Source organism: Triplophysa dalaica, chromosome 17 (assembly GCF_015846415.1).
Source record: "Triplophysa dalaica isolate WHDGS20190420 chromosome 17, ASM1584641v1, whole genome shotgun sequence".
In the NCBI taxonomy this organism is placed as follows: Eukaryota; Metazoa; Chordata; class Actinopteri; order Cypriniformes; family Nemacheilidae; genus Triplophysa; species Triplophysa dalaica.
Genome location: NC_079558.1, coordinates 524,037 through 548,884, shown reverse-complemented (window position 1 = coordinate 548,884; position 24,848 = coordinate 524,037). Strand labels below are relative to the sequence as shown.

General features: G+C 36.3%; 1 protein-coding gene across 1 annotated transcript in view; it reads left to right on the top strand.

The window, feature by feature from the left end:
• The window catches only part of LOC130438835 (cadherin-18), an 84,055-nt gene that overhangs the window by 46,904 nt on the left and 12,303 nt on the right, over positions 1-24,848 (top strand). Inside the window, exons 5-10 of the mRNA XM_056771031.1 lie at positions 4,898-5,065; positions 7,892-8,079; positions 10,574-10,827; positions 16,607-16,743; positions 18,283-18,404; positions 19,694-19,811. Coding sequence (XP_056627009.1) covers positions 4,898-5,065; positions 7,892-8,079; positions 10,574-10,827; positions 16,607-16,743; positions 18,283-18,404; positions 19,694-19,811 — 987 coding nt within the window. The remainder of the gene's footprint in view (positions 1-4,897; positions 5,066-7,891; positions 8,080-10,573; positions 10,828-16,606; positions 16,744-18,282; positions 18,405-19,693; positions 19,812-24,848) is intronic.

The following is a 24,848-nucleotide window of genomic DNA, read 5'->3' as shown; positions in this document are numbered from 1 at the left end:
CGTGGCTTTGGACGGCAAATCGCAAAGAGACTGGGATTATAATTTCAGAGCTAGCAGGCTAAAATTAGCACCTTTTCAAATCAACCTCCCCACCTTTATTACAAGGTGCTTGGTACAAGATGGACAAAACAACAACCTTTTTAGCAAAAGGTGGGCAGTACTTTTTACTCTCAAGTATAATTTTACTTGGAAAATGTTTACTTTGCCACATTATAAAGAATATGCGTTATACTTTTTACTCTGCTACATTTTATAAGTACATTTACTTTTACAATAAATAATTACAGTATTAATGAGTGAGAGTAAAGACAACTTGATTTTTAATGTACTTTATTATTAAAGGTAAAAACATGTAAAAATATATTTTTCAAAGTAAAAGCGCTTGACAAAGTACATACACTTAAAAAATGTACTTGAGCAAAAATAATTCACTCTTGATTCTTTCTTGTTTATTGTTGATCAGCAGTCATTCTTTCGGGGTTTTGACTCGAGACGTTTTGCTCGTGTAATTTTTCACCCAAAATCCTGAGCTTTAGTTTACACTAGAAGCATATCCCCTTTTTTTAGTATCACTGAATGCCACATTTAAAGGAAGATTTTAACTTAAAAATTTAAATCAAATTTTTTCGACCCTCGTGTTCTTAAGCAGAACACAAATTTTCTCAAAATATCTTCTTTTGTTTTCCACAGTAGAAGGAGTCACATACAGGTTTTATACTGCATGAGGGTGAATAAAATGTCAAAATTTTCATTTATGAGTGAACTATAAACAAAAATATAATAGGCACTTATAAAAAAACATATAAACGTAAAAAAATCAATAGCAATTCAGTAGCATTGCCTTGGAAACCATTCTACTGTAGCAGTGTGGTGAAAAAAATGAAACATTTGCAAACACCCCTGACAATTCTTCGGAAAATAAAAAAGTACAGTCACATTGTGAGACGGCTCTCTTGGGTATTTTCTGAACTGTGTGAGACATTCTGACCTTTCCCGAGTGTATTCGGTAGAATTTCCCCCCGGTCTTTCAGTTTCTAGCCCTTTGACATGTGACAGAATTCATACTCACTTGCCCTGTCTGATAATATTGTTGCCTTCGGTCAGTCACGCCTTGACCCAAATCTAATGTTGTAACCTCCCGACGGACAGCTAATCCTGAACCTGTCAACCCGACGCTCTGGGAAGAAAAAACAGATTATTTCTGTGCAGTTGTATTTTGGTTCTTATTATTGTCAGGGAAATGAAACAAAACAAGTGGTTAAGAAAAGATTCGGGATGACTTCGGTCAATAGCGGAGAAAAGTGACAGTTTTTTATGGTCGACGTGAAACCACTTTTCAGGGTAATAATGACAAATCAATATTTTCTCTCTGTTTGCACTCCATAAATTAAAGTGAAAAATGAATCAGTCAGTTTCAGGCCTGTGAATGCCGTGCTGAATTCCTGTCGCTTCTCTCAGGTGACTGAACCTCCCAGTCTGTTTATTTATGCATCTGTAATCTTCTCTTTAATGGCGTGTGTGTGTGTATGTGTATTGACTGCGTGTCACATTCGGAGCCCTCTATCAAAGGAAGCCGCGGGCTACCAAGGCTATTGTTTTCAAACATTATAAAGCAGGATCGGATCGTCTGATAACACTTCCATTTTGTAAAGAGCGATTGTTGTTGCCGTTCCTGCTTTAGTGAACATCCCTCAAACCTGACACAAATAAAATCCAATATTCTGAACATATTCGGCCTGTCTGGATGAGTTTTCGTGGGCTGTCGGGATTGAAGTTCGGATGAAGCAAAGCGTCTTGGATTGAAGCCTGCGTTGTTTGTGCAGGTTTGGGTTCTTTTACTTCTGATCATTGTTGCTGAATGATTGATCAATGAAATGATCCAAACATGCTAAGATACACAAAATGGATCATCTACATTGTTAAATCATTTATTTATTATTAAATTGGCAGTTATTTCAAATGACTATCTTGAAATGATGAATTGTAAAATAATTTTGATCAGTTAAGGTAATGTGAAAACACGTGTTGCGATGACATAATTTTTACAGTATTGTTATGCAGTAGCGTATCTTTTGAACTCTGTATTTAAAATAAAATCTGTTTGTGTTGTGTTTATGGAGCGATTCACATTTCGCATCTAAAACCGCGCAGAAAATGCGAGCCGCACTGAATCCTCCTGTTTTTCCATACCGCCTAGCAGTTTGTGCTTTCCTGGCATCTGTCGTTGCTAGGCAACCATGGGCCACGCTATCTGTTGAGACGAGGAGGTATAAACAAAGGATATATGGATTAGTTGAAATACCTTGCAATAACTCTGCTACTAGATTTATTTATGCTGTGATCATCTGTGTCTTCACTGAGCTTAACTATATTGGTTGGTTCTTGTCACATGACCTGAGGTGCGCGTGCGGCATTCTGAAAAGTAGAAATATTTTTATCTCGATGCGATGAACACAACACACGCTAACCCACTCCCTATTTGACAGCGGTTTCTGCGCATCTTCATTTTAAACAATGAATTTGCGTGCGCAAAAGATGCAAAATGTGAACGGCCCCTAAGAAAGAACTTATGTGAAAATGTCAAATAACATGTATTAATATGTCCTCTAATGATTAAAATATGTTATTAATATATTATTAGAGATGTAACATTATTATACTTATTATGTAAACCGTTATTTATTTTAATACAGTAATTAACATATATACACAACGGTAAGAAAAAGAAGGCATTGCTTAGTGAGGAATAAACAATAGACTTTTCGGACAATAAAAAATGTGTACGATAATATGACCTTCAAATGGAGTGTTTTTACAACTGTCCATTATATTATGGACAGTTCATTCAATAATAAAATTTCTGTTCTTTTTTCACATTCATGTTGTCGTGTAGTTTCTTTTGTCCATATAATGAAAGCCATTGGGGGCTAACGTTGTTTGGTTACCAACATTCTTCAAAATATATTTTTTGTCCTGCTGAAAAAAGTCATACAGGTTTGAGGATGAGTAAATGTTGAAAGAATCATTTTTTTTTGGATGAACTGTACCTTCAAGACATAAATCACTAGAACAAGAAAGTGCATGGTGTAGAGTTATAGAAATGTTGTATAACACCTGTTTATGTTGTGTAAATCACACTACTGCATTGTAAGATACCAACTATTAACCTTTAAGTCATTTAATTGCTAGATGTGGACGGATGGCACTTTAATAATTTAGTTACATGAGTTTAATTGTAATAACCATAACGTAAAAGCAGTAGGGCACAAGCCATCGAGAAGGCTGTGCCATATTGTAAATGCACTGAAAGCCATTGTAATAAGATGGCAGGTGCCCAACAACATGACTATTTTTACAATATATCACAACCTCTTGTACTTAAATATATTTCTGAATGTAATAACTGTAGCGTTTATTTGATTCTGTGAAAGTAGATCTCACTGCAGGTTTCTCTTTAGTGAGGGCTTTAGTGTAACAGAATAGTGGGAGGGAAGGAGATGTTAGCGGGTGAGGAAAAGAAATTGTAAAGAGCTGACAGACATTCGGTGAGACACAATAGAACGAGATAAAAGAGAGGAGGGGATTCAGACCAATGACTTGTCGGGGGGGCGAGGTATGCTCTTCTGCCAACCATAGCATTACTCATTTTATATTCAAACAATAAATGTTTGTCGATATTTGTTTGCTTCTATTCTTTGATACATTTAGTAACAGGTCTACTAAACTTCCATTAAGGTAACTGTATTGTCGGTTCTTTAACAGAAAGAAAGATTTTCATAAAGACGTGGCTCATCCGTCTCTTCCTCTAGAAGAATTTGTGAATTAGCTCTGAAGTGGACCAGAATTTATGCTGAGATGAAAACACAGGACTAAATGGCTATGCTGTCTTTTTGCATAAATTGACATTTTGTTATGCTGATGTGTTTGGTATTGCCATCTGCCACCATAACACATGTGTTAACTGCCTGTGAGTGTTTTAAAAACATTAACTCTGTAATTAATAGAAAATAATGACGTCCGATTAAATTTAACTAAGATCTCAGAGGCTTTTTAGGACATTTTCTCAGTTGTCTTTAACAGCCCATTTGAAAGTAAAATCGCAGATAAGATCTCTTATCTAAAATCTTAATTGTTTTCTCGAGACATCGATGAGATAAAGGGTCTTTGCTTAAATCTCCCGCTGTTTGAATCCTGTCTTTGAGCTACATGTATACTTGCCTGGATTTTTTTTTATTTCTGACTTTTCTACAATTTCTAGATTTGTGTTTTGGTAAAAATATTTTGTTTTGTTTCATACTGTGAACTAACAATATTTATCTCAAAATTCAAATAAAATGTTGCATTTATTTGCAGAAAATGGTGGTGAAATAATAGAAAAGGCATCTGTATTTTTTCAGACCTCAAATACTGCAAAGATAAAAGCACATATTCACTTTTAAACATTGTAAAATTAATATTTCTAAATGTGTTTAGGACAACTTCAAACATAACATTGCATGTTTAATCGAATGTCTCGCTCTCAGTCTTTCACATTGCTGTTGAATGACTTTGTCACTCCTGAGGTTTGATTTAGCTGAAATACATCTAGAAAAGTTGAATCAATTAAAATATGGAATGGTCTCTTCGTTTACCATGGCTGTATATAGATGGATATATATTTTAGAAAGGCGGGACATCACAAAAGGTTCATCACACTTGGGAGTCCCTGGCATCGTAAAGTTTGAAAACCACATCTCTAGATAATGCTAACAGCCATAACATAACACTTTATAGAATGCCAAAAACTCACACACCCCTTGGCTCATTGTTTTGGTAACCCTCTTTTTATAGTGTGAATCATGTCCATGTATCTTCATGATGTTTGTGTCTGATGTTGTGTTTTTGATGTTTTGTGTAGGCATCATCCGGACAGCCCTGGCAGAAATGGATCGAGAGGCGAGAGAATATTACTCAGTAGTGATTCAGGCAAAGGACATGGCAGGGCAGGTGGGGGGACTGTCGGGCTCCACCACCATCAACATCACACTCACCGACATCAACGACAACCCACCCAAGTTCCCTCAGAGTGAGTAATGTTAGTCACTGTTCTGTAAAAAGAAAAACATGCATGTTATCGGGAACATAGTCAGTTACTTCTGATCAACTAGAAGCCTGTTTCTATATTTAAAACACCTGCTTGAAGTGATAGTTCACTCAATAAAAAATCGATCATCTTTTACTTACCCTTTTTGTCATTTCAAACCTGTATTCCTTTCTGTTAACTTTATTATAACATTCATAATAAATCATTAACAAGCATTATATAATGCTTAACAAATCATTATGTTCACATGCTAGAAATATGAGATAATTTTCTTGTTAATGTTTATTAATTTAGTTTTACTAAGCATTATCTAATCATTAACAGATCATTATTTCATGTCAATTGAAATGCTTACAAATGTCATAAAACTCTCAATACATATGATCATGCACTTAAAAAAAATCTTTGAATGATTTTTACATGATTTACAATGATTAAAAACATCATTATAAATTATTAAGAAACAGTATACAATACTTAACATATCATAAAACTTGCAAAACATGCACTTCTACAAACATCTTTAACAGAAATTATACAATGATTACAAGTTTATTTGATATTCTTTATATGTACTGAAAAAACTTTTACATTTACAAATGTTGTTAAAACTTGCTTTGTAATTATAAGTGCTTTGCAAACTATTAATTTAACATATTATTAATTTATTCAAATTCACAGTCCGTAATGGTCGTATTTTTGTTCTTTGTTTGTTGTGTAGACTTCTACTATTTGGACATTTTAGCAAATCATTTAGTAATTATTTGTTCATATTTTTGCACTACTCAATCTAAAGTGGAAACTATTAATCCATTGTAAATGTTTATAAACATTAACTTATCATTAGTAACTTTCTGAGTAGTCATCTTCATTATTAAAATGTTTCCCAAATGATCTGAATTTAAATTATTTACACATCTTTAAAAATAATTTATTAACAATTTGTTCATGTTTTGCAGTTTTGAGTATTCTTCATTTTTGTGAATGTTTATAAATGTTTACTAATCATTTAGTACCTTATGGGCATTGGACTTACAACATTAGTATAAAGGGTGTTAAAATCTTTTGTAGGTTTTGAAGATGTGTATTATCGTATGAATTAAACGTTTCATGACATTTGTAAGCATTTTAATTTACATTCAATGATGATCTGTTAATCACTAGGTAATGTTAAAAAAGTTTACTAGTAAATATTAACAAACACATTATCTTACGTTTCTAGCTATTTGAATAGTAACCATATGATATGATATGTTAAGCATTATATATTATTTGTTAATGATTTATTAATGAAAGTTATTATAAAGTGTAACCGACTTTCTTTCTTCCGCAGAACACAAAAGAAGATATTTATTAAAATGTTGTTAACTGGACCCCAATCACTTGCATTGGTTTTGTGTCCATACAATAGAAGTGAATGGGGTCCAGTGTTGTTCGGCTATCAACTTTGTTCCAAATATCTTCTTTTGTGTTCTGCGGAAGTTCTACAGGTCTGAAATGACGAGAGGATGATTTTTGGGTGAACTATCACTTTAAGTTGCCTGGATGTTTTCGTGGCTCTTAGCTGATCTTTCATATAAATAATCCCTGTGATTCAGCGGGTACAGATTTAACACATATATTTACGGTATATTTGGGAAGATATCTGTTAAATTGGCCTTTTTAAAGTGAATTACTCCTATCGAGTGCTCTAACCGGACTGAACTTTCCAAAGTGGTTCTGCAGACATTTGAAAGACTTGATTATCAGGCTTAAGATGTTGGCAAAAAGAAAATGAAACAACTTGACCTCATATTTCTTTTTATTCGTCATCCGCCGCAAACAATCTCATTACTTTTTGAAGGTTAGATGTACTGTATGGCGTTGTAATGTGCTGCTCGCTTGCTCACAGCGTGCTTTCTCGCTTTTCCCGTTCATTATAGGGTGCCGATAGATGTCTCAAGGGCCGCATATCTGTACTTTATAATTATCCAATAGATGGAAATATACCTTATATAGATGCAGTCTGTCGCTGTCAGATGACTCATCATGTTGAAGTGTGCCGCGTTTTAATATTTTACCCTTAATTAGCGCGAAGAGAGCAGGAGAATGAACAGCTTGTTTTTATTGTGTAAGAATCCAATTATGTTTCTTAGATCTTGAGCTTTTGTGTTCATTTTTTTACCCGCATAAAGAGAGCACGGCAGTTGGGTGCCGGAAGTATAAATTAGATTAGAAACAGTTTTCCAATGGCAAATTCGAAGTATCACATTCATTGGGAATCAAACCCTTGAGGTTGCTAGTGCCATTCCGAAACTCTTCAATAGCCCCTTTATTTCCTCTAGACATCAATGAGAATACATGGAGAGAAAATGGTAACTTTTGCTTAAGTTTCTTCTGTGTCTCAGTTTTTTCTCCTGAGAAAAAGAGTCAGAAATCTCACGAATGTCGCCGTCATAAGAGTTCCAAATAGGATGTCAACAATGTCAAGTCTTCTGTCAAGACTCAACATTATTGAAGATCCCGATATCAACTCAAACATTTCTCCTCAAATCCAGATTATTTTACCTCTACAATCTACATTCATTATACACATCCCTAATCTTCATGTATTTGAACAACAGTCTTATTTATTTCTACTTTTATTTCTCCTAAGCAATTCATGAGAAATATCTGACCAAGAAAAGACAACTGAGACCTCAATCAAATCTCCTGAGCTCTTAAAGAACAAAAACGTTTTTCTTTTAAACATTTGCGTCATGATACTGTGTTTCAAAATAACATCCAGTCGAACCCAAACGTCAAGCGAATATCTGTGTGTGTCTGCAGAGAACTACCAGGTGTTTGTCCCCGAGTCGTCGCAGGTGGGGAAGCCGGTGGGAAAGATCAAAGCCACGGATGAGGACATCGGAATCAATGCAGAGATTAAATACAGCATCTTGAACCCTGAGGGCGCTGCAATGTTCTCCATTTCCACAGACAAAGACACAAGAGAAGGAATCATCACACTGAGAAAGGTATTCGAGTCTAGCTGTTTTTGTCTAAAACGACCAGCACTGTTTTCATTTAACCTGTTCAGGCTTTTTCTGACTAATTATGTAAGTATATAAAAAATCTGCCTTTATTATTTGAAGGAATAAAACTTGCAATTTTAATTTGTAAACACAGATGGAGATATAGAGGCAAAGGTTACACACGCAGTTTATAGACTTTGAGGCTCTATCATACACCTGGCGCAATGCGGCGCCACGCGAGACACAAGTGTTTATTCTGCTCGTTTCATCATTTTCACGTCCTGCGCCACGTTGTTTAAATAGCAAATGCATTTGCGCCCATTTGTGCGCCTTGTTGATGTCTTGACGTGAGGCAACTGAAATATACTGCGCTATTGACCAACTGAAATCTGGTGGCATATCTTTTTGTTATTTAAAGAGGATGTTATTAAAATGCGCCCACAGGGATCTGCAGTACACAAACATGTCACATATAAAAAAAATGGATCACTATGTGAAATATTATTATTGTGTACATAAAGATAACAAATCTGTCTTTTCCTGTTGATGGTCAGCCCAGTGCATGTTTCCTCTCTTCGTCCAGTCTTTGGTCTTATAAATTCTGACGTGTAAATAGAATCCGCCGTGGCGCAAGCGCAACTCGCTCTAATGGGAATGGGAGATGAGACTCTAATTGGTTTGCTGCACGTTTTCCCCCAGCACACACCCTTGACTCATAGGGACAACCCTTTTAGACCATGCGCCGACCTTTTTTTCCTGTCCATAAACTAACAAAAGTGGATTCTAAAAGTGGAAGAAACTAAAACACTTGATGTAGGCAGTGGAGCCATCAGAGACTCAGCAGTCCGAAGAAAAATGTAAGTATTGCACGCAGTAGTCCATGAAACCTCATTAGAAGTTCAGAAAACCAGTGAATCCAAATAAATTCTGAATTGCAATACATTTGTTTTACTTTTAACACTCTCTCTATGTGTTCCTTGCGGTTCTTCAGCAAAAAGATTGCGAAAATATTCCAGTCAAGATTATTGTCAGCACAGTATCTTAAAGATACACACACAGAGATCCCTCAGATACACTAATAGACATATAATATGTGCAGGCAGACGGGTCAAACTGATGTCTCTCTCACTTCAGGACTCGACTGCTCATTAATGGCCAGTTTTCTGTATTCCGAGCGTCTTCAATTTCAGTCTCGGTCCCAGGGGGGGAAGCTGTAAATTCAGTGAATACAGAGTTTTCCAAAAGCCAATTTTGTAGATAAATGCCTAGCAGATCTGCCAGGCGAGAGGGCCGTCGAAGGTCAGGTAGGTTTCATAGTGTTTACTGACGTGACCCCATCTAGAGAGCGGTTTAACCTCTATGCTCCGGAAGCAAAAAGGACTTCACTATATTCTTTGGACGTAACTGTTTGATCTGCTTGAAGCTACTTGAAGCCACCAAGCAAAACACCTTTGACTGACTCAAGGGTATATTTTTTAAAGGGACAGTACACCTAAAAATGATGATAGTCCCAGTGTTCCATGCTTATACCCTAAGCGCTTCGAAGAGTTTACCCGGTGAAATGAGAGCTTCAAAGGCTTGAAGGGTGTAGGGGACCAAACAACAGTCCTTTAAAAGTTCCCTTGCGCGTCATCATCTCGTGTTCATGAGGACGCGCAAAGAATTATGGGGGCGCAAAGTGTTCATCAATTGTACCCTTCAAAATCCTTTATTTCAAACGGCCTTTTGAGGTGGCCAGTTATGAGCACTTCAGTGTGGAACAATCCCTTCAATATGGCGGCCATGATTGTTTTCACTATGAAGTGCCCTTTGGAGGGCGATATCTCCAAGCAAGTCTGTTTTGTAAACTTTTTTAAACTGTTTTGTAAAAACTTCTCAAGTAATTCTAGTTTTGTTTTCCATTTTAAAAATATGTTGAATTAATATGATTGATATTAAAAGTATTAATTATAATATTAATTATTTTTTTATTGAAAATTATTTTATTCGTAAATATTTTTTGTATTTGAAAAATGTATTTTTACTTTTTTGGTTTTCATGTTCATTTTTTGTTACATTTTCAGAAAGTCTTTCAAAAACATATTTAGGCCAATATTTTATATGATTTCAATTAACAGACAGTTAGTTTTAGTAAACTATAATAAAATTAACATGTACGAGCGAATGGGGCCTTATACTTTTGAAGTGTTATATGGACTGCCACTTTTTTTTGGTTTTGGAGATTTATTGGGTTCATATTAACCCATTCACTTCCATTATATCAAGAAGAGTAGCCCGAATAAAATTTCCTTTCCACTTTTTATATTCATTTTATTCTAAAAAAAAAAACATTGGGGGAATAACTAATGACAAGTTTCATTTTTGGTTGAACTAACTTCATCGACAGAGACTGTGCCAGACACCGAAAGCTCTAATCGAATAACTTACGCCTTTCAGCATATAAGGAAAGACAATTGTACTTTATAATCCAATTTAGTTTCCTGTTCTCTATTTTCAGCCACTTAACTATGAAAAGAAAAAGCAGTACAGTCTTCATATCTCTGCTGAAAACACACACCTGGACCCTCGCCTCTCCTATCTGGGTTCGTTTAAAGACGACGCCACGCTCAAGATCACAGTAGGAGACGTGGACGAGCCCCCGGTTTTCTCAATGGATTATTACATTATGGAGGTGTACGAGAACGCCAAGGTCGGAACAGAAGTGGGAGCCATCACAGCTCGAGACCCAGACAGCAAAAACAGTCCAGTAAGGTGAGAAGATGGAGATATGGGATAATTGCGTCTCCCTTGGTCTACCGTGTCTGTGTCCTAATCCAAATATAATACAATGACAATAAAACTAATATATACAGTCAACCAAAAGAGATTTGGATAGTTGAGTCAGTTTGGAACAACCTGAGGGTGAGGACATTTTGACAGAGTTAAACATTTTGGGTGAACTATCCCTTTAAGTTAAGACCTAAAAGTTTTAAGATAAATTTACTTTAGAAGCAAAATGACAAAAGATATTAAATCTTTTTTAATGCTAAATTTATTACTATTAGACTAGTTAGTGCAAAAACAAGAAAAAATATCTGCAGATTTAGTAAAAAAATATACTTCAGTAAGGTATTTACAGTAATTCAGTTAAGATGTATTTTTTTCCTGTTTCTTGTTTCAAGCATAAACAAGTCTAAATGTATAATGTCTTTCATTGAAGAAATTTTTTATATTTGTACCAAAAAACAAGACAAAAAGGTAAAAAAAGTTAAAGAAGCTTTTGTAAAACAATAGATATATATTATTCAAAGCACTAGTGGTATTTAATTACATTTCACAATCAGAAAGTTTCTTTCTGTCCTCCTTTCTTTCTTCTCTTTCTTTCTTTCTTTCTTTCTTTCTTTCTTTCTTTCTTTCTTTCTTTCTTTCTTTCTTTCCCTCTTTCTTTCTTTCGTTCATCAGTTCGAATGATATATATAATCAAAACACTGGAGGTATTTAATTACATTTACATTTCACAACCAGAAAGTTTCTTTCTTTCTTCCTTCCTTCCTTCCTTCCTTCCTTCCTTCCTTCCTTCCTTCTTTCTTTCTTTCTTTCTTTCTTTCTTTCTTTCCTTGTCATTCGTCCGTTCGTTCTTTCGTTCTCTCTCTCTCTCTCTCTCTCTCTCTCTCTTTCTGTAAAGGTCGACTTTAATGGGCTGACATAGAGTTGATATGACACGTATGGATCTTTCTTTGCGTTTTGACTCCCGGTGAGGGATGTTGTTCATTAGCGCAGTTAAAAGAGCTCATGTTTTAGTGAATCACCGCAGCCGAGGCTCAATTAACCCCACACACTAATGAAAGAGCTCATAAACACATCGTTCTTTTCCTTCAGACATCAGACTCTTTACAGTCTCTTACAAATGAACACTTTGTGTCATTTAGAGAAAAATGACTCCATGTTATCATACCTGACAAACATATTATGACACGACAGTGCTGTTATGAATGTCATTTTTGCTTTATATTGTGACAGCTGATAGTATGAACGCTACATTATGAAACTGACATACTGTAAAGGGCATTCAACACTAGCGTATTCTTTAACCGTGGGTGATGACAGAGTGGATTATCTGTGTTTGAGTCTCTGAGTGTAATTGTTTTAATCATACAAAAATGCTTCTGTTGAAACTGCGGTTGCAATTGAAACAATATAAAATCTTACTTACAGTATTTAGGAAATAGGGTAAGACTTTGAAAAGTTAAATTTCTTAACAATTGTAAATGCTTACTCTATGTTTTTTGTAATGAGTATACTCAGATTCTTCCTCCCAGCCGTATACACACATCCGTCTCAGATCGACAACCCATGATCACCTCCACACTCATAATGGCATAGAGTATTACTCTATATGTTATCACGAACATTATAAAATATTTATTGCGAGCAAGATTTCCATAGCCAATGACAGCAGGAGGGCTTGTATGTTTTGTTAACCTAACTCCGCCAGTTAAGAGTTACATTTATCCTTAGATGGTATATGTATAAAATCTCTAAAGCACTGGTTTATCAGATGGCAATTTTCAATGCACATTTGTGATCCATGTGAAAACCCAGTTATAAATTCATTTATTTGTGGATGTACTATTTCTACATTAACCCTCCCTGCTAAAAAATAGATACCATATCATACCTTCGAATGGTTTCTATTAAAATACCATTAAGGTATATCTTATTACAAAATATTGGTGTTCTATTAAATCCCATCTGCATCTATTGTGTTTTGGGCCGGGTTCTATATTTTTTTCAGCAGGGCAACCAATAAAATGTATAGAATATCATGTGAAATTATAATCTTTAGATTATAAAAGATAAGGCCATGTCAAAGATTTACAGGAAATCATATTGAAATAAATGGTTAAAATCAAACTGATGCTCGTCACTATTAACTAGAGAAAACTTGAGTCTAGTTTTCACACACTAGGTCACACTTATAAGTGCAAGTTGCGCCTATCATTGACATTAATACTATAATAATGAACATTTGTGTAGTTTTATCAAGCACCGTTGCACTTATAGATTGCTGGCAGTGTCAGTGCAGCCTGACTTTCACCAGACTGGCCAAGAGTTCTCTTATCATCTAAAACAATTATGAACAATGTAGTATAAGTTTTCTCACCCTGTCTCCCTCATTTATTGATTCACCACACGAACAAACGGTCGTGAAGTTGACTAGTTAGATACAATATAATATGCCATCAATCCCCTTACAGTTATGTAAATGATAACAAATATGCTAATTTTATTAAAAGAATACGCAGTGGTTTTAAAAGTGGGGATGAGTTATCAGCAGTTAATATATATAATATAATATATATATAATACAAAATATATTTAATATATTGTAGAAAGATTCAAAGTACGGAAGGAAGGAGACGGGAACCTGCAAACATTTAAATCAAACAATAACATGGAAGTAAAAAGACAGCCGGCCGCCCCTCACGGTCGACGGCCGGCGGATAAAAGATATATACAAATATAAACATGTTCTGGCCCGGTCCTCTCTCTTCGACGGTCCGGTCACTCGTTCTCTTATGCACCCGATCTCCCACGTGATACGAGACCGGTGCGCGAACAGCCTACTCCACTACATACCCACATCGCCCCTCACATGCCGCGGGGCACCCCCGAGACTGTGCTTGCTCCCCCCTCCCATTATTTCTCTTTTTGGAACTCTCTGTTTTAAAAGTGTGCCTCTGAAAAAAACACCTTGGTGGACACATGACCCATGAATTTGAACAAGATAAAGAGTGGGTTTTATTACGTCACACAGTTTTCAAAAAACAAGTGTGGTAAGCCCATAAAAAAATAATAAAGTGTATAATGGAAGTGGGAAGATATTAACCGTTCCCCATACGAAAGAAAATCCTGTGCACATTATATTCTTAAGCATTGTTGTTTAAAACAGGGGCAGGTTCAGTGTTTTGGGGGCTCTTGGCAGAGATAGGAACATTTTTCCTCCCTATTGTCCAGTTTTCACCATGCTGTTTTTGCAGTTAATTTTGTTCGGTGGTAGGTGTACACCTAATTAAATTGATCAGCCGTGATGATTTTACACTAATAGTTCATTCATTTCAGACTCCCGGGCTTATGATGTTTCCGGGAGTCCGTCTGGTTTTGTGCAATGTTTCCACAGAGTTGAAGCTCGTTCGTTTTTTTATGAGGCCGCCCCTAGTGTGCTCGGCGTTAAGTCCAACCCTGGTGTACAGGACGTGAATAAAGTAACACTTCCTGTGACATGCAAGAGAACAACAGGAGTGATGAAATAAATGTCAGAACGTTTGTTGCACCGGCCGTAAAATGCATGAAGTGTGAAATTCACATTGTTATTTCTCTCTCATGTCTTATGAAGCTTTTTATAAAGAAAAGAAGTATAATATCAAGGACTGTGCATATTTTATCGTGGTAATGGGATGTGACCTCTATGGTTTATTAGCGTGGATGTTTTTTTGAACCTACAGAGTCCATGCGTGCGTGACGGTAGGTCGGTTACTCTTATGGTCATGCAAATACTGTGAGATAATCACTTCCCTACAATGTGTTTTTACATCGACATTAATCAATGCAGGGCTATAAAAACTGAAATACATTGAGAAAACAGACAAAAAAGATTAAAAAATAATCCCTTTGCTGTGCAGATAACACGACGGAAAAAAGTAATTTTTTCAGCCCATTTGTTGCGTTTCTGATGTAAATCTACACTCACAGTGAAATAAACAGCTTTTCGTGCCTTTGCGAAGGTGGCTTTTGTTTTAGGTAGTATTTTCATTAACTGCATGAAAATAAAATGACATTATATTCTGAGAAAATCTGCATTAGCGTTATAAAGCCATGATGAACAAGGTTATTGTTGTCTTAGTTTTCTTCTAACCCTTTATAGTGATGCATTTGATCATTATCATATTTCATGGAGAGCATTTATTTCACAACACACCCGAGTGCAAATCATTTTTAATGGAGTATTCTTCACAGTAGACATGATAAAATTATTTCTATGTTGTTTTGCAGAGTTTGTCTTCATTGTTAGAAGGTGATAAAAGCAATACCTCTAGTATGTGACCGTGGACCGCAAACCAGTCACAATGGTCTTTTGCTGTCGTTGAGATTTTTACATCCTCTAATAGCTGAATGAATAAGCTCTCCATTGATGTATGGTTTGTTAAGACAATATTTGGCCGAGAAACAACTATTTGAGAATCTGGAGTTTGAGGATTCAAAAAATCTAATATTGAGAAAATCGCCTTTTAGGTTGTCTATCAAAAGTGCTGTAGCAGGCCGTTGATAAAAAGAAACCGGTTTGTTATAAACCACTCTATAGACTTACCGCTGTAATGACGTCATGGAGAGTAGATGAACCCGAAAGTGGAAATTTGAAGCTTTACATAGATACCAAACTTGAGTGAGTAATTCCCAAAGAGCGATCAGCAGCGAGCGGCGCTTGTAGGCGTGTTTCCGGCCATTTTCGTTTCCAATTTTGCTGCATCCACTCACAAAAATAAAGTTTTGATATATTAACGGTAGGAAGTTTACGAAATATCTTAATGGAACGAGATATTTACAAAATGTCCTAATGATTTTTGGCATAAAAGAAAAAGCGATCATTTTGACTCATATTGTTGGCATATTGTATTTGTTACGCTGACCTTTCGACGATTTTATAATGGTCAGCATTTTGCTGTTGTTACTTACAGTGTGAGAAATAAAGAAATGTGTATATATATATATAAATATATATATATATATATATATCAAAGATTGCAACCATCCACAACACTCTAACATCCCAAAGACCTTTTTTCACAGACAGTTCCTATTCTTTCAAGAATAAATAAGAGTTTATTCAATGTGACCAAATAATCTTTTTCTCTCATACGTTGCAGTTTCCTTTTCCCTTTTTGGTAAATTTTGCCAGTCTGTCATAATCTATTGCTTCTGTTTTCATGTCATTTCAGCTAAAATACTAATACGTATCTATGTATATACCTACAGCACTTGCTGCTCATGAATCTCTTTTACAATTTCCAATATTATGTCTACCGGGGGTGATCGATCATTTGGGAAAACGGGAACGATATGAACTTAAACAGCTACAAGACAAGACCATTATTAAATACAATATGCATTCTGTCAGACTAACATAATGATGTTCACATTTAATTACAAACTGCGGGGAAAAAAGTTCATTCTTCATTTAAATTGATAGACCTCGTACTACACTCCATCCTAACATTTCTACTCTATTCATTTTTTGTTTGGTTGATATATTCCTCCCTGTATTTCTGTCATTGAGAAGGCCTATTGATCACGTACTGCAGCAGACCTGACCCTACATCGTGCCACACTTAGAGTTGGCAAGGTTTCACCATCCAGCCATGTAAAGCAATATGAGCTCTCAGATAATAAGACAAATCCAAGCTGTCTTTGCTCTTAATGCCACAGCGATGATGTAGAGGGTTGAAAGATGGAAAGGTTCATGCAGTATTCATACTTTCTCCTCTATATTTAGATATTTCATCGAGCGGAGAGAAGACAAAGAGGTGTATTTTGATATCGAATCCATCAGCGGTGTCATAAGAACTACTCAACTGCTGGACCGGGAGGAGACGCCGTGGCACAACATCACCGTCATGGCAACGGAGGAGGGTGGGTACCAGAATTCATTTTGCTTGAGCATTGATACTTATTTATATTTATTCATTTTAATAGCTAATGAGTATTCTGTACTAATGAAAAACAAAATGCTGAACGTCGAGTTCATTTAATCAATTAAAATCAATTCTAGTGCAGACCAACAGATTCTTACAAAGTTATCAGAGCAATGGCATTTAAGTTAATTCAATATATTACTATGTATAGTATGTCAACAATTTACCCTAAAATAACTTTAACTAAGACAAAAGCAACCGCGAAAGTACAATTCACAAATCTATAATAGCAATAAAACTTTGCAAATCCACTTACGAAAAAAAAATGTTAAAGCTGCAATTTCAAATATTTTGGGGAAAGAAAAACAGCTAGTGCATAAAGTCATACCTTTTTCAATCTTTTTACCTAATTCGCAAAGGTAAGTTTATAATAATGATTTATATTGTACCTGTTGAATACAATTGAGCCGAAAATGTGAGCCAAACAGTAAAGATAACAAAGTGACCTGCAATTTTATGTTTCAGACAGAGATGGCGATAGTGAGTAGACATTATGGATTTCAGTGAGAATGTTGTTTTGATATTTGTGTTTTAAATGTTTTTATGCAATCGGAGATAAAATGGAGGGGAGAAATGTTTGTTGCCATGGTGACAATTTGTCTTGGAAGTCTTTGTCGAAGGAAATGTTCACTTTTGTTCTTGCGGAGGGTGTGAAAACTTGTTAGAGGAGGTGACTGGGGAGAATACATCACTTGACCTGAGTACATCGCAGCAATTATACACACTTTTTGTGCTTTGAATCGCATCAGGACCATTGTATTATTACATTTTACTGGTTACGCTTCTTGAGTATTGTGCATTATTAAACTGAAGTTAGTGTTATGCCAAGTTTTAACAATCTTTGGCAACCATAGATGAGTTCAGTTTGAGAAGTATGTTTTGTTGCGTCGTGACTGAAGGCAAAACTGACGAGAAGGATGCAAGTGATGCCGTGGAAACTAAAAGACTAAGTGATTTTAAAAGATGCAAAGCACATTCAAAAGACTTCGATTTGTTTTTTTAATTGCTCAATAACATATCACTGCACATTCTTGTTGCGACACTGTTTATCATTTATTATAAATTGTAATGTCTTGTTAATTTGTCGTTGTTTATTTTCACATGAATTTATTCAGTGCGAGTCCAACTCATTCTGAGAATTCCTACTAGATCATTTAGCCAATTTGTAAACAAAATTAGCCGGATCCTACCGGGGGACCAATGGGCGCATGCAAATGTACTTCTGCATAGAAATAACAGTTGAAAGACGTGCTCTTTTGAGACAGACAGATGGGAATTTGCATAACCTGTGTTTCTTCATTTGACATTAATTGGTTGTAGTTGCAAATATGCGGACCCCCACACAGTCTCTGTGTGCAGAACTGAAAGTTTTGTTCAAAACTTTTAAATGCTTGATGGTTTTCTAGCATCTGTAAACTACATGCATGATGTTCTCACGTATTTTTTGGTAAAAGCTTTTTAACACTTCTCCTTCCAGATCATCCCAGCCTTCAGAGTCACGTGCCCGTCACAGTGCAGGTTCTGGATGTGAACGACAATCCTCCGAAGATCAACAGCGATGAGGAGATCATCATCTGCGAGAGCACCAGAGCAGGACAGGCGAGTACCAAAACAGCCTGACTCTTTTTGTCTCAAACCTTGATCCACTGCTATGCGCCGGTATGGAAAAGAGAAAGAGAGAGAAATGGAGGGAGGTTAAAGGAATGCTAATCATCTTTCTATGAGAATAAGAATCTGATCAACTAAGCGTGACAGTTCTGAATCACTAAACCGCTCTGCTATTTTCCTGTCCTCGCTTTCCTCCATTTCATCTCGAAATGCTGTTTTTCACCAGCAGAAAGAGGGATTTGGAAGACAGATGAGGTCAAGACCATTTTAATATTTTCTATGTTGAAACCAACAATCAGTTCTACTAAATTATCCACACTACATTAAATGGCCGACATGTTCATGTGATTTAACTGATACCTGGTACTTTGTAGGTTTTGTTCAGAAATGGAACATGTTCAGTCCTAAATTTCAAAACAAATACTGATTTTGGTTCTCAATCAATTCTTTAGAAAACAGTTTTTGGCTGAAACTACTCTTTTTAAATATTTTATGTCCTACTACTCTGGTCAATAGGGTCCATTTTTATTTCATATTTACTTCAGTTGCTAAAACAGACCATTTAGTACCGTATTTTAGATTTGTGCACATTATTTTTCCTAATAATAAATTGTGTTTTTATAAAATATTCAAATACAAAAAGGTATTAATGTAACGACATCAAAATACGTTTAAGAACATTTTTAATAATCAGCCGATTACAACCATTAACAATTGCCAACGTGAAGTTTTCAGCCTTATATGTTTCTAACAAGCAATCGTTGAATTATCAATTCGATCAGTATGAACCTCTTCAAAGTGTTCACTCGGAATCACAGGGATTGAACAACTTACAATGGAATCAAAATGCCCATTGGGTTGCTAGGACAACTCAGGGGAAAAAAAACGCTGGCATGACGCAGACAACACACAGCTTTCAAGAACAACTGAGTTGCGAGCAGAGACATTAGATGAGTTCATGAAAAGGGCGGACAATAAATGAATGAACAAAAAATAATGTAAAACAATTTGGCCAAAATCTGTTTTGAGGGTCACATGGGTGGAGTCCATTTGCAAGGAAGACCGACATGTCCCAAGTCCGATGGTGGGTCTTCATTTGTTGTGGTTTTAATTTGGGTATTCAGCATGGTCTGAGACCCTACATTATTAAGGCAAAACTTTGTTCTTCAGCAAAGTCTTCATTGAAGATATGTTTTGCATGTCTTTAACTGAGGATCATGCTGGTTCACAAAACCAGAACAGACCAGTTTGCCAACTGAAGTTTTGTTTGTTGTTGGCAGGTCATTCAGACGATCACTGCGGTTGATAAAGATGATTTTGCAAATGGAAAAGGATTTTCTTTCTCTTTTCCTGGAGGAATTCCTGCCAACCCCAACTTCACAATTAAAGACAATGAAGGTATGCCTCGTACTTGTGAAGCAACGTTTGTAGATATGCATCCATGCATGTTATTTGGACAGATTGTATGTCAGTACTCCTTTAATCTTCTTTCTTCCGCTGTTATCGCTTTTTTGTGACTTCGGCGCCTCAGGTTCTTTAAAGCAATTGGTGAAGTTTTTGTTCTGTTCCAGACACCTACTTTAAAGCACTTCCAAAATACAGTTCAATTCGGCACGATTTATTATCTCCATCACCGTACCTTGCTGTCAGAGAGAGCCAGTATTCCATTTGAGGGATTATGGGTCTAACCTCACACAGTAGTTCAGTCCCTGACGGTGTCGTACGGGCTCCCTAAACCCATGAACTACGATCTTAATGCAATACAGGCACAGACGCCCGTGGGCTGGAGGTTACCATGGAGACCTCTCTCATCCCGGGTGTGATGTATTGGGGTCTACATCTGGACCCTATTACCAGTAGGATTTCTCAACTCGAGGAAAAGAAAAGACCCCTTTGAGATGGTTATGGCAGGGATGAGAAAGGGTTCAAGGTTGATTTGAAAGGCTTTTGCTTGGGGCATGAGAAGACAACGTTTAGGTGAAACAATATTAATGTTCAGGTGAAAACAACCATTGAAGCTCAAGAAAGCAATACACTGAATTAAGAAATGTGTCTTTTATTACATTTAGCCATTTAGCAGACTCTTTTATGACTCACGATGTAGCTTCATTGTTTCTATAAGGACAATAACAATACAACAGACGCTGTAACAAGCTTCCAGGTTTCATAAAGTGCTAAGGCTACGATTTTAATGTTTTTTTGTAGTAGAGAGAAGCATTTAGATAAGATTGATTCTTGAAAATTGTGCACAACATAGTAAAATGATCAAAAATATTTCTGAGGGCAACGCGGCAGTAATCCTTCTATGCATTTACGAAAGTTCTGGATCTGGATCCTGGATTTTATCGCAGTTCTCATGCGTGTTGTCATTCTGTCAGTCTTTCTCATTGCTGTTAAATGACTTTGTCACTCCTGAGGTTTGATTTTGTTGAAATTCAACAGACACTAAACTGGAATGGACACAATACATCTAGAAATGCTGATTAAATGAACATTTGGAATGGTCTCTTAAAGGGATATTTGCATCTGTTTAAAAGAAAAATCAATTTTTACAACGCTATTAACGTTGATGTCTAGCTTCCCTAATCTCTCGAATGCGTGAACCAGAGGCTTGTTATTCAGGTAGATGACGCAGGCATGTCGTTATTTCCGGTGAGGAACGTTGCATTTTTTATTTTTAGCCAATAGGATAGCGTCTATTCTGGCAGGTAAATTCGTTACCGTCGTTTGCCGGAGGAACAATTGGTTCACGCACATTCGAGAGATGAAGGAAGCAACATTATAGCATTGTCAATATGGATATTTCTCTTAAACAAACACATCGATTTGCTTCAGAAGACCTTTGTTAGGACCACAGAGCCGCGTCGAACAGTTCTTTGATCTTTTTGGAGCTTAAAAAAATCAACACCCGTTCACTCCCATTCTACCGCTTGGAAGCAAAATGATATGTGGTATTACTAGTCTAACTGGATTATTCTTCCAGAAGGAAACCATATTCCATTAGGAACTTGAGGGTGAGTAAAACATGGGTCAATTTTGATATGGTTGTGAAATATCCCTTTAATTTCCACTATTAATAAACATGTGTAAGTGAATATTATGAAGCATAATAATAGATGTAGCAGCATTAACAGTCTGAACTGACCTATGGGAATGTCATATGACTTTCTGTAAGGAAAAGGTTGTCGTTTTCAAAGTGAATGATAGTGTGAAGTCACACAACACGCTTTGCTTTCAGAGGTTTCGTGCATCAAGATCACGGAGGGCAAACTAGAGAAGTCGAGGTGGATCGATGATCGAGTTCCACTTGTTTCGGATCGAGCACACTGCAGTATGGAGTTACCTCTAAAGAAGTATTTGCCATAAGTCTCTCTCGCTCCCTCACAGTTCCTCGGTCTCTAATCTCTCTCCACTGGGACATGCCACTGTTTACCATTGTAAGAATTATCTGCTCTTGCCATTGGTGGTCGATGTCGGCTTGCGTTCTCATCCTGTCTGTAGAGACAGGGCTTGTGAAGTCCACTTGTCTATGAAGTCCTAAAGTGCTTCAAATTTAGCAATAAAACCACTTTCCCGTCTTTACAAGAGCTCTGGAAAGAGCAAATGGCCCTTTATGCAGGTACTTTAGCTCTCGGTATCTCAATGGCAGCTTTGTGATGAAACGTAAACAAATTTTCTGTGACAGCCAAATTCATGTTTTTGTATTAAGTAAACGCATCTAATAATCTAGATAACCTGCTAAAGACTTTCTCTAAATATTTAAAAAGATTTACTAAGAAGAGAAATTGTGTTGTGTGATAGGACTTGCTTTCAGTTTGTTTTTCTTACCTTTTAAACCTCACCAAATGATTTGCCAGCACGGTAAGAAAAACAAGATATAGTTTATATTACAAGATAACATCTTATGCACTTTTTATTATACCTAAACATCTTGTTGAGATGTGTAGGTAAATAAATGTCATTGATTCTCTCCGTGTTTTTGTAGTTGCAAATGTCTTCGGAACACTGAAGCAAACACTAAATGAATTAAATGATTGTCTCTTCACGTATTACGTTATAAATGCAATGTCTCCGTGTGAATAACAATGTGAGATATAGAGTCCCAGGGTGCGAACCGAGGCCCTCGCTCAGATTTTCAGTTTGATTATGTTCTCCAGTCGATTAGGTTCTGTAGTGGAGCCGAGGGTAATTACAGAAGCAATATTCATTCATGAGCATCCGATGATGCCGAAGGCGTCAGGCGCCGGTCAAATAAACACGGCAAAGACATGCAAACGTCCAATCTCACATTCATCACTTTGCTAATAAGTTCCACCCACACATAATCACAGACGCCTTAAAGCAACAGTGACCCAAAAATGAGAATTATATCACAACTCAAACCTAGTTACACAAAGACTTCAGACATGCATGTTGTAAACTGAAAAAAAAAGATTTTGTCTTGTTTTCCATTAAAAATATATGAAAATTCTTAATTCAAGATAAATTTACTCGAGATGGCAATTATTTATAGACTTTTTGCACGAAACGAAATATCTGCTATCAGGTGAGAAACATAAAATTAGATTAAGATTATTGAATTTTGTTTATTTTTCTTAGCTCATTGGCATCTTATGTTTATTATTATTTTTTATTTATTATATAATTCTATTTTTATACATTTTATTACATTTTTATTTTAGATTATAAAACAAATAAATATGAAAATATGATGCCCTGCGATGGGTTGGCACTCCATCCAGGGTGTATCCTGCCTTGATGCCCGATGACTCCTGAGATAGGCGCAGGCTCCCCGTGACCCGAGGTAGTTCGGATAAGCGGTAGAAAATGGAATGGAATGGAATGAAAATATGATAATTTGATTTGTATATTGTATATTATACATAAATAATAGTTTTTTCTGAATAAAAAATTATATCATGGATCAATTTACGTATCAGTTAAATGTATCTTGAATAAATTCTTTCATGTATCTTTCTATTACGATGAACATCTTTTAAGTTTGTGCTGGCAAACAACACAAAAATACTTGTTTTGTATGGATTATTTTTGTGTCTTCTCGCTGGTGTTTTGGTAAATCTTGCGGACATGGTGCATGTCACAGTCTCAAAGACAGCTACAAGAAAATCCCTCAGAAATGTTTCATTTGTGGTCAGCAGAGAAATCAAAACAGAAATAAAACGCACCCTAGTTTTGGAATGACGTGCGGGTGAGTAAATAATGACAGAATTTTCCCTTGATCTATTTTCGTAGGTGGGAATCTACCTGAAATCACAACATAATTGTGCACTCGTCTCTCTGTGATGTCTTCCACGGTTATTTCTCGCTCTTTCTCAAGTGCACCAGACTCCATTCTACCTATTGTATGTTGTTATTCTCTTCATCTCCCCTCGCCATCTGTTTCTGAAAGACTGCTGTCCTATTTCCATCAGCTTTGTCTGTATCTTGAGGTCTTTATAAAGATGTGGTGTTCTTCTCTAGCACTGGCTTGTTTTAATATGCAGTCTGTGTCTGAGAAGGATTCAAATATTGAGAGACAGTCTTCGAGTGGGAGTCTGGACAGGGAACCAGACAGCCTGGAAAATAACCAGGAACGGGAGAAATGAATCATTTTCCGGTGATTATAATGATTATTGTGATGCTGGAAAAGATGAGGCTGACTATTTGATCAAACTCTCCATTACGTTACGTTAAATTAAAATGATGCACAAACATGTTGCTTTATCTACACGGATGTACATTGACGCTGTCTATTAGTGTACAGGATAATGAGTTTAAAGAGTGTGTTATTTTGTAGCATGGAAATATAGATGGGATTTTACATTGTGAGTGGTGCTTTAGGAAAAGTGCTCAGGGCATATCTCTCTCTGTCTCTCTTTCACCCACACACATATTGTTTGCCTTGGCTCTCAGTTACCCTCAGGCAAACAGCAGGATCTTCAGTCCTGCCCACACCGCTTGCCTGTTCATAGAGAGTTTTATTTAAGATCTGCTGTAGTGCTCACGAGGGACGAACTCCTTCTAGCTAACCATTTGCAATTGGGATGGGAAATGTACAGGTACAACATTCTACAATTTACATTTTGCAATACGAGTAGGACAGAACAGAGCTTGAACTTGGGCTGGACTCATCTGTGTTTGGAGTAGCAGTCATTCTGTCTGTTTTGTTCACAATACCTGTAATTATGCTTGTGTAGCAGCAGCTCTCATTATCTGGTACTGGACAAGGCAGTCTGACCTGTTGCTCTCGCTGGACAAAGACTGTTCGTCTCACAAGCCAGTTTTAAATATTGACATGAAATCTGCTGCCATTATAGCTAAATCTGTCCAAGATTTGTCTGTTCAGACAGTAAAGGGTCTGTCTGACTAACATATTAAGGAACTAATCTTTCATGATTCTACTTGTTTAGATAGTACATCTTGGCAAACATGTCT